General features: G+C 35.7%; 1 protein-coding gene across 1 annotated transcript in view; it reads left to right on the top strand.

Moving 5' to 3' along the window:
* Nucleotides 1-1,046: 1,046 nt before the first annotated feature.
* Nucleotides 1,047-11,543, top strand: part of PHF14 (PHD finger protein 14) — a gene marked incomplete at both ends in the record, with an annotated part of 90,723 nt that continues 80,226 nt past the window's right edge. The window contains 2 exons of the mRNA XM_010189739.1: nucleotides 1,047-1,152; nucleotides 2,626-2,770. Coding sequence (XP_010188041.1) covers nucleotides 1,047-1,152; nucleotides 2,626-2,770 — 251 coding nt within the window. The remainder of the gene's footprint in view (nucleotides 1,153-2,625; nucleotides 2,771-11,543) is intronic.

Here is an 11,543-nt window from a genome sequence, read left to right as displayed (position 1 = left end):
TTATTTTATTTTTTAAATTTCTTTATAGTTAGAAGTATGTAGACATATAGCTTGAAATGCTCACTTTCTTCACTAAGACCACAGAAATGGGAATTACACAGGGATTCAGCTGAAATGTTTTCTCTTACTTGAGTAGGGAACAGGACTTATTCAGGAGTTGGCAGCAGTTACCATCTCCATGTAAAAGCTCCCATACTTTAGACAAGTAGGGTCAGCTTCTAGGATGGGGTCTTTCAGGTGCTTATATGGACTAAGCAGAGGAGAGCAGCGTATGTTCCAGATCACTCCTTTCCATGTCTGCATAGAAAATAAGCTATTCTGCTGCTCTGTTTGACCTGTTGGCTGCCTTCACATAAGGTAAACGATAGTGGATAGGGATCCTAACATTAGACCCAAATTTGATGCCCTTCCATCATTGCTTTTTCCCCCCTGCCCCCTGTTTGCGTATGTTCTCACTACCTAAACAGCTGGTGTTATGTCAGTGTTATTTTTAGAGTGTGGTTATGTTTATTTAATTTAAAGTAATTGTTTACTTTTGGGTTTTTTGTTTTTGTTTTTCATCACCAGACCTTGGGCTTCTATAATGACAGAGGTGACATTTCTTTTCACAAACTTCTGTTATTGAAGCCATATAACAGTTTAAGTCAAAGATACTGTCAGAAAAAGCTGATTTCTGTAGAGCTACAAGATGTACCTGAGAAGCCTGTGCCGTTGCACAATTAATCTGCCAAAGTTAGGGAGTATATACTGCCATTTTTCTCTCTCTAATGTGAATGGTAAGTTAAATGTGGGTATTTAGAGTAATGATGGGCCACCATATTTTTGAAGAGGATGTGCAATTTTCTTGCTTTCCTCAAAATGCTTTGCAACTTTGTCCTAAAAGGAGGTTTTTTGAAGAAATGCTCTCTCAGTCTGAACTCTGTAGGGGAGGGTCTTGTACTTTTCACAATCAGTGGCCTTCTTGTAAGCAAGCACGACTCTGTGGATGGATGTATAATATTTCATTTTTACGTCTAGATGAGCTGTTTGGGTTATTTTTTTAATAGGTCATGCTTCCTTACGTTGTTTAGAGAAAATGTATTGGAAATCCAGAAGCCTTTCCTAACTGCTGAAAATATGTGTTTGACCTTTTCTAGGTCAAAAACAACACAAGCCACTTCTATTATTTGAGGTAAAATATTTGAGCCCAGCTTTGGGTGATAAGGTTATTTTACTCCTTTATCTTGCTTTGGAATCAAGCAAAGATTCACCCCCTTACCCCCCAAATACCTGCCCAGATAAACCTAAAGTACAAAGAGACTTCATTAGTGATTCACTGAAAATTGAAGACTTCTGTATCAGATTGGAAGGCTGTCATGAAATAATTGCATAGGTTAGTGTGAGAATTTAAGATCCTTGAGGAAGAATATCTAGCATTTGTGATACTTTTTATCTGCCTAGGGTACGCAGGCACAGTCTTGATGCTATGTTTTATGTTGTAAGTGGGGACGTTGGAATGAGAAAAGGAAGTTTGAGAGGGCATCTGCCACCTTTATTTTTTTTTTTCCCTTTTTTATTTTTCCTGGTAGGATACCACAGCAATTTTGGAATGCTTTCAGATTGCTAGGATTTTGAATGGATGCCATTTAGGCTAGAGCTGTCAGCCTCTGCTCTGTAACTATTACTGTTTCTTTATCCTGCAATGGCTGTTTTTTACTACTGTGCTGAATTTCACACTTCCCTATATGCCTTCATATCACCAATGAAGGTAGTTCCAGCTCAATGTTTGCTTTTAGTATAAAAATAAATGAAAATGTGTGGAAGCCGTGAAACTGGAGAAGAGGCAGAAATGAAAATAGTAAGGCTAGATGATGTTTATGAAAAAACTAAAATTTACATTTAACTTTATTTGATTTGTGAAACACTTCGCTATGTCTCCTTAGAGAAATTCTGTATTAAAAGCCACATTCTTTTTAAGTGGTGTAGTTTGCTTTGAAGGTTGCCACAACAGAGCAATATACTTGTTCTGCAAATCCTTACTCCTTTATATAATTAGAAGAAAGTAAGTTGTTACAGCTTTAATAAATCGTATGTTTTTTCATAGAGACGTACAAATTTGAATTACAACAAAATAGAACTGAGTTGATAATTTGTTACAGATTCTGTAAGAGAAGATGTGGCAGGCTTGTTTTAGCTGTTTTATTAGATTTTTCAGATCCATATGTTTTTTCTTTGAAAGGTGTAAATTTTAATAAAACGAAGCAACTTTTCTGAATATAGGGACATTTGAAGGTCACCTTTGGCCTTGGGTTTGGGTTTTTTTTTTTGCTTTTAAATGGTTTCTTAGGTGTGTATATTTGTTCCTTTTTATAGAACATTAATAGTTTAAAGACATATTTCTGTCTGAGGAAATAGCTGTTCTCTGGCTTTTGGATCTTAGCAGATCTCTAGGTATATTGAGACCAGATTGTATCCATCCTTTCTCCCAGTTCTTATATTTGTGGATGAAGAAACTTTTATTATTGTGAAAATAATTTTCCATCTTTTTTTTTATTTGTTGTTCAGAATTAGCGAATAATAGATCTTTTGTTTTTCAATAAAATTTGAGTTCCTGACATAATCTATGTGTTCATCTTTCAATATTAGGACTCATTGATCCTTGAGAAGTCTCAAAATTGGAGTTCCCAGAAAATGGATCATATTTTGATTTGTTGCGTTTGTCTTGGAGATAACAGTGAAGATGCTGATGAAATAATCCAGTGTGACAACTGTGGAATAACAGTACATGAAGGTAATACCACCCTTCATTCTCATTGCGGGAGGAAAGCATATACTTTGCTTTTAATAAAATTTTGACTTGCTATCTTCAAAAAAAAATGAAGCCCTTGAACTCTGGCAGGTAATTTTTTTGTAATACTACATGGATCCTTTTTCGTGGTGAAGCATCCATCTTCTGCTTCAGCGAAGCAAATGCAGGCAGCTACAGGACATGGTCTACAGATGCCTATATCTTGAATCATAATGTGCAAATTCTGGAGCTGTAGATTGTATTTCTAGGGCTTTAGGCTATTATATTAAATGTATTTTTGTCTTACCTACTTCAGTGTATGAATTTGATTGGATTGCTATGAAAGAAGAGTGTGAGAATAGGAGGTCTTCTAAAAGCAAAGGTTTTTTACATACATTTTTACTGTACCAAGAAAAGCAGAGAGATGGGAAAATTGAGAGAAAGGAATTGTCTATGGCATTTAGTTATAAGTGAAAACAACTTGCCTTAACTTTCCCATAATTTTTCACTGACAATTTAAGACTGGGAAATTTTAAAGTTAAAACATACTGAAATTGTTGTTTTGCTAATTGCTTTGAAATCTAGTCTATATGTGAGTCATCAATGTAGGAGGTCTGGTTTAAAAGAAACACTTCCAGAATAATTCTGAGGTGAGCAGCTGGAATTTTAACAGCCTTACATGGAAGGTGAGGGTGTGTTGTCTGTTCCTTCTTGTGACACGGAAGATAGGGTAGATAGTAACAGAGAGCGGCATACCTGTTTTGTCGAAAAAGAAAGCCCCCTTTTTTTTTTTTCTTCATTAATAAGGGTGGCTTTTGAGCATTTTTTGTGGTTTTTTTGTGGTTTTTGGTTTTTGGGTTTTTTGTTGTTTGTTTTGTTTTGTTTTTGGTGTGGTTTTTTTGTGGAGTTTTTTGTTTGGGTTTTTTTGGGGCTTTTTTGCAATTCTGACATCCTGTACCTTTATAAGGCTTCAATTTTTTTTTAAAGTTTCCCAAGAAAATGAGATAGGCTGCTGTAATCCTTGAATTTAAAAGAAGATAGGCTTTCATTCTTCAAAAGCATAAAAGGCATTTATTTAATTTATGTAACTCTCATAACTTTAAAAGTTTTTTGAGCTTTGTCGCATTCGTTTTCAGGTAGGAAGGGCTTTCCTTAATCCCATATTCCCCTTTTATTTTCTCATACTGGATGGAAAATTATTTCAAAACAGAGTTTCTCATGCACTGAGCTGCAATTTAATTCTTTGCTTAATATCAGGAAACTGAGGATGGAATTTCTGTCCTCAGATTCAGGTGCCTTATGTTAAGTGTCAACATGTACTCTAACTCCTGAACTCCTGTTGCAGGCTTTCGCAGAGCTAATCAGTGCTGTCAATGGAGCTTAGAGAGCAGTTTCATTGGCCTGATTTACGATGAGCTGAATCACACTTTAGGTGCCTTTGAGGGCATTATTCTGGTCTTCATTGACTGCAACAAGTGTTAGACTTGTAAGTTTAAGTGTCATGGTATGCTTGCAAAATTCCTCCCTCTGTCTGTGAAGTTTTGGAAAGTAAAGTGCAGAATATATTTGATTTGAGAAGCAGTAAGCTACTGAAAGATAGTTTTATAGAGTCTTGATAGATTTTTTTTTTCTTCTCCTAGCACAGTCTAACATTAACTCGTGAGGAAAGAAAAATTGAAAGGAAGTGTCTTTTGATGATAGATATCAATGCCTATTTGAGAATTCCCCAAACACTAAATATAGTCAATACATCTAAAATCTAAACCTGTGGAGCTTCCTGAAATTTTTTCTCTAAGATTTATTAAATGATTGTACAGTTGTTCATGTTAAAGTGCAGAATGATTGTGATAGAAAAATGGTCTTCTGCCTTTATAGATTACAGTGATGGCAAATTTGATTTTTATTCCAGAGGAGTGCCTTAAAAATCCCTGAAAGATCACTTCTTTTTGTTTAGTTGACTAAACCTTTGTCCCTCAAAAGGTAAGATTATAGCTGGCTTTCCTCCACAGGAAAATAGTTCCATATTTCGGAAGTCACTTGAATTTTAGTAGTTCAAAATCTGTCTAAATGTAATTGCTGACATTCTTTTTTTTAAAGTGTTACTGGCAAAGATTTCCAATAGTCCCACTGGTACAAAAGTACAATGTGTCTGTTTCTTTTGTTGTTTTTGCAACAAAATAAAATAGATTAATTCAGAAGACTTTCTAGTTTATTCTGGTAAGTTCTGCTGTTTGTACATGTACAAGGTAATTGACTAAGGATATTTGATTTTTCACACTTCTGGTTGAAAGTTCAGCTGTTTAAGTTTTTTTTTAATAATAAATACTTAACACCATATGTGAAGCAGTTTTGAAGTTCTTTTTGAATAGATGAAGTCAGAAAAAAATGAGCAAGCTGAGTAGGTAAGAGTAATTGTTGACTGCGATAAAAGTGTAAATTTCGCCAACAACAAGCTAAACTTCAAATCTATGGTACATCCAATTTAGAAGCTTAGTTGACATTTTATGTGCATGTTTCATTTCCAGGTGTGTATATCAATTTGTATATACAGTAATATAGTTTTAAGTAGAAGTGAACATCTATTTTGGTGTATTTTTTCTGTACTTTGGTATTTCATAGTGATCAGTAAGAGCAGGTACTATTTTAAATCAGAACTTGCTTGCAGCAAGTAAAAATTTTACTAAAACTTTGGAACCTTTGAATCTTTAGTTTGAGTCAGTGCTCTTATATATACTTACGTTCAGCAGCTGGGGAGATTTCCGCACTCCTCTCCAGTGGTCATTGGCTCGTTGTATTACTTCTGAGTGCATGAGTAATAAATGAAGTTTATTTATTATTATTAGTCTGTGAAGAAGTTGCAGTCAAAACCAAAATGCAATGTAACGATTACTTTTTGTTCCTGTTGTTTTAATCATTCAACTTGGGTGATTTCCAAACACAAATAGAGAAGAAGTTGGAGAAATAATTACTGTCTAATCCTATAAACATTACTTGCCTTTGAGAATTATTTTTTAATATCAATGGAGGCAAGGTTTACTCTTAATATAATTGGCTTTAATCTGTACCTTATAACTGTGTGCCCAGATTGTAGACATAGACTGTATTACAAGAAGTCCTTTGTACTCCTATGCACAGCTGCTCTGTAGTTTGAAAGATGTGTTCCAGTAGTAGGTGAGTTTACCTTGTAAACACATTGGAATCCAGGAATTTGTTTGTATTTTTTGCAGGTTTCCTTTAGTAGGTAGATTGCTGTGGCTGCAGACACCATGCTCTGTCCTGGAACTTATTCTCATATTTGAGCTTTTGTGTTTTTCAGAAAATGCAGTTTGTAGCACAGTATTGAATGAAGAGGCTGCTGTTTATGAATTGGATAGAAATCGATGCAGTGAGGTTTACCTGTGTGTGCCTGCAGTTGGGAAGAATAATACGCTCATTTCCTGTGAACTGATTTTGGTACTTAAGTTGTCTTTTCCCTAGAATCTCAAGCCCTAGATGCCTGTTATCCTGAAATGCCCAAACAAAGCTGCTGGAATAACCCAGGGTTTTTCTTCATAGTTTTTGTATGCAGTTTCAAACTGTATTATAAATTGATATGTGTTCTCTACTTTTCTATAGCACTGTAGGTGATTACTTGGAAGAAAGTGTTCTCCTTTCACACCCTACTGGTGTCCCACTCAGGGACCCACATAATGATGAAATTTATGATTTGATTGTTCTTTCCCTGAATACCTTTTTTTCTCTCACCTTGTCGGCTGTTATAGAAACTGCTCCACTTCACAAGCAAGGCTCTTGTACCCGTGGCTTGTGCCTTTGTGCTCTGCTGAAGTGGAAGTTTCTGTCTACCACAGAACCTTTCAGGCGACTGGAAAAAGGCTTTTCTGTTTTGACCACTTCTGTATTTAATATTAAGTTATTCACTAGCCATGAAAATGCTGCCCTTGAATTGAGCCTACTTCTCTGGACACCATGGCTCCCTTCCTTTCTTGGATGGTCTCTTGCTCTACTTGTACCTGCTGGTCAAAGGCAGGTCCCATGCGATCATGTTTCCCCTTCACTTGAAGGTGAGCCTTCCAGTTGCAATCCCTAAGTGACTGCATGCAGGGATAGTTGTTAGCAAGAATCTGTTACCTTCCTTCAGAGAGTAAGCCAGTGCTGCCTTGTGTTCTAGACAGGCTTTAGATCTCCATTCTTCCTTGCTCCAGCAAATTTTGGCTTTTCTAGCACAAGGTATCTTATCACTGTGCATACTGCTCCTTTCTCATGCACCTGGGTACATGGTACTAGGGCTTTTTCCTTTTGAGTACTTTGTGCATTGACTGCTTGTTGAGTCATGATTTGTATTCTTTTTGGTTTGCTTGCTTGCATTAATCAACTATTACATGAGGTCTTCCATAGGAAAAGAGGGGTGATAACTCACCTGAGAGCAACTCTGCCAGCACTCATGTGGAACTCAGCCACATGGCCAAGAGTTAAGGAGGGATTCTGATTCAGACCTGGAGTCGTGTACCCTTAATAAACACTTTTACTTGCCTTACTGAGAAGTTTTGAGATTGCTAGAAATTCAATTTCTTTTCCAATGCAACTATTTGCTGTGTGATGTTCATATCACCTGCAAGGCCTGCATCACTTGTCCAAAAGCTATCTTTGCTCTGCAGACACATGTCCAAAAATCTATAAACTTTGTGAAGCAAATAACTGGTTCAAAATGACAGAAGTCTGTAGCTGCTTCTCAAACTACGTAAGTAGCATATATGTTATGTTAATGTAATACCACTCTTTTCAATTTTTTGTCTAAACAGCCTGTAATTAATTAATAAGTCCATCAATTAAAAATTTATTCTTATTTCCCATTCCTCCCCCCAAAAAAAAAGAAAGAAAAAATGTTTACATTTCTGAGGGAAAAAAAATCTTCTTGAATTTGTAGTAGTAGAGTTGCTTTTTGAAGTGTTTACTTCTGTGTGGAGATAATTCTCATTTCTTCTTATAAAAATCTTTAGGCACTAATCCATCATTTTAGGTAAAGGCTTTTGTGGCAAGATCTTTTAATGGCAGAACACTCCCAACTGTGGTGTCAGGTTTTTTGACATATTGATTGCAGTGTGTCTGAAGAAAATGCCTGGTGCATATCATAGCATGTGCTATGTAGGTAGTACACTCGCCAGCTATTGCCCCTGGGTTAGTTGCTGTGAATTAAATGAGGGGAGTTCTGTGTTTTTCTAGCTGTTTCTTTTCCATCGCATCTATTTGTTTCTTACTTTACTGTGATGTGTATGGCAGGGAATAAAATTTCTTGCTTAAAGCAATAGTGTAGTCTCCATATGCTTTACAGTGTAGTAAAATGTTTCTGCATTTTAATGTTGCTGCTTACCCTGGTCTGCTGGGGTCTGATATAAAAATTAATTTTGCAAAATCTTGTACTTCAGTACTCTCCATTTACTAAATAAAGATACTGGTGGGAGTTTATGGTGTGTGAATTGATTGATGTCTTTGTTCTAAACTGTTAGCCCAATTAAGGCTTGAATGTAACAGTTCAAATACTGTGCTCTCACAGCATTTATTTTTGCAAACCTACAGTTTACCTTAAAATTCATGTTTTCATGATCTTTGTAGTAAGATCATGGTTCAGAGTATATGTAGATGTAGTTAGCGTATGCAAGTTTTCTGGTTGGCTGGCAAAAGATCACCCTCCCAGTGAGACAGAGGAACAGATGCAGCCAAGTTCAAGAATTAGGTCTCTCTCTTCCTGTTTCCCCCAGTGGTATAAATTTCAGAAGAACTGTTTTAATGTTAGCATTTTAAAGTGTTTGCAATTTCATTTTAATGACAGTCACATAAAAAATATGCTGTTGACGGAGTACAGTGACTTTAAAGTCAGGGAATAAAGGAGTTCATTTTCTGTATAAATCACATAAATTACATAGGCAGTTGGCTGTAATTGTAACATATAGATGCAGTTTGTGGAACAGTAATTCTTGTGAGAATTTTAACTTGACTTTCATATGTTTAACTCTATTATGCTAAACCAGTTTTATTGGTTAGTGTAAGAGGTATTCAAAGAGGTGGCAGACATGGAGTTGTGATACAGTAATCTAAGAATGTACAAGCATGAGGCTTTAATGAAATTCACTTGAACAGGGACTCTCGGTTTTATTCTAAAGATCCAAAATTGAGTTTTTGTGAACATGAAGGAAAGGCAGCATGCATTTTAAGCAAAGTGTTTAAAAGTTGATTTATTTTCTTCAACTTATTTTCCAGTCAGAGGGGTGGGTGGTTGACTTAATGCCGAATAGATCACAGATACAGTGATGGTAACTGAAACCAAATGTGTTGTTTACAAGACGTGTATGCTTTTCTCTTGTCCTTTTAATCCTTTGGCTTGAGTAGAAAGACAGAGTAGGAAGGCTCGAGTAGAAACAATTTATGGTGCATTACCTAATTACCTGTTTAAAAGTATTGCCCATGAAGCTGAGTGTTGTCTCACTACTTGTATACATTAGCCTTCAGGACTAGAAGGTGAACTCTCCAGACATACTACGTAGAGTTCAGACTTATTTTGGAGCATAATGAAATTGGTTCATGCCACTACTCAGTCAAGAACATTTACAAAGTACTTTCTCTGAAACCTTGCACTGAAGTTTGTTATCTTTAACCACAAGGTAAAAAATGTCATGTGCATTGGTATAAGAAGCTACTACCGAGTGCAGCCTTTTTGTTGCTTACGTGGCTTCATAGTGGACAAGGTTTTGTACTGCAGCTTTGATCCTGTAGCTTTTTTTGGCAGGGTACACCGAGTCAATGGCAGTCTTATGGACTGGATTTCCTCTTCTTCAGCTCTGTTGGGGACAAGATTGTTTCAATGTATTTCTCAGCAATGATTAATGGTAATCTAGTCTATTTTCTGCACCTATTGACTGCCCCTTTTGCTGGTTGTAACAGTATGGTGTTCATCTTTTGCTAAGTGGCAGTTAGGGAAAAGAGTAAATACCTCCTTGTCATTGACTTATGAACAAGTTGGAACAAAACATTTGGGTTAAGAATCTGGGCCATTTTTTTAATCTACTTGTAAAAAGGATGTAAATTTGTATTGTTATAGAAACAATGTTTGATGTCAACACATATGATAAGTATGGAAATAATTACATGAATGCCATTTTCTAGGAAGAAATTTTTAAAAATCAAGTATAAATGACTGATAAGTATAATTTGGTTGCTATTTCAGAATGAAGGTAAGACAGTGTGGAGAAGTTACCCTTCTAATTTTAGCAGACTGATGGCACTTAGTTTAGAAAAGCAAATCTAATTACTTTCAATTGATGAAGAGCCATCAGTCAGAAAGAAACTGGTTTTATTTTGCATGTGGATTGATGGCAGTGTTACTGCTTCTTTACCGTTCGGTAATTTTTAATAAGTACATTAAGGAAATTAATATGTTAAGGAGTCTGTAGGAATTATAAAAAGCTTAATTACTCATCAACTCTATGGTATCAATGGGCTGTGTGTTTGTACATTAATGTAATTGCTTAAAAGTAGCTTCACTGGCATGTATTCAAGATTGTGTTATTAGAACTTTAAAAATTGCTTTCTAGAATACAACCTGAAGCTGCTACCACAGTATAAAGAAAACTGAGTTACCTTATGTGTGTGCTAATATTTTGTATTCCCACTGAAACTCATCTGTGAATGCACTTCTGCACATTACTTGTCCTTTGATTCTGGAATACTTTTATAATGAAAAGAAACAATCTGGCTTCTTATTTTAATTCTTATTGATGAACCTCATTCTGCAATGGCAGACTATATTTCTTAAACGGTTCCTACAGTGTTATTCCTTATTTCCTAAATGTAGTTCTAGTCTATTATGCAGTGCTCTGCTTTTGTCACAAGGGCAGTTAGAGCACTGTTGCTGTTTTATTACAGTCAGTGGGTAATGAACCAAAGCAACAAATCACGTTGGTATTTAATTGCAGAATTCAGTAATTTAACTGTCTGAAAGCACAAATGTTGACTTGATCACTGTTTTTGACAAATAGCTGAATTTAATCTTTCAGTAAAGTCTCTAGCGTATTTTCAGTGTTGACAATGAAATCATATTTTTCTCTTACTGAATAGCAGATAAATGTTTAAAATGTGGCATTTATAGAAATACAGTTTTGTGGTGATAAGCTTTAAGATTTTCCTTAGATATCAGGAAAAATTTCTTCTCCGAAAGTGGTATCAGGCACTGGAGTGGGCTGCCCAGAGAAGTGGTTGCGTTACCTTCCCTGGTGGTATTTAAAAGATGGGTAGATGAGGTGCTTAGAGACATGGTTTAGTGGTGGCAAGATAGGGAGCTCAACATAAGCACTAGACTGGCGACACTGGAGGAGAGAGGTGGGATATGTTATATAGGATCTTATAGAATAGTAATGAAGGAATGAAGAACTGTTCTCTTAAATCTCTTCATAAAATCGTGTCATTGATCCGGGTTTTACTGACGTTTTAAAAATTTTCCTTAGCTTGTTGCATTTAACTTGAAATTTCTTTTTTTGAAAAAATGCTTTCAAAGTTGCTTTAAGTTTTGTTTTCTTACTTTCCTTAGTGGTTAGTCTGGAAGAACACCAAGTGTTCTATAAAACAGCCTTTTTCTTCTTGTTTTTCAGCTGTAATGCAAGACAGTCGTATAAAATTATTAGAATTTGAGTCTTTCTAAAATGCAAATTTTGCCCTAAATATTTTTTAAAAAATGTTGTAAGCTTTCTTGGGACTTTCAGTATCGTTCCTCAGTGTATTCGTGTAT

This window comes from Mesitornis unicolor, unplaced genomic scaffold, assembly GCF_000695765.1.
Source record: "Mesitornis unicolor isolate BGI_N332 unplaced genomic scaffold, ASM69576v1 scaffold34048, whole genome shotgun sequence".
NCBI classification, from domain to species: domain Eukaryota; kingdom Metazoa; phylum Chordata; class Aves; order Mesitornithiformes; family Mesitornithidae; genus Mesitornis; species Mesitornis unicolor.
This window is presented reverse-complemented; position numbering and strand designations above follow the sequence as displayed.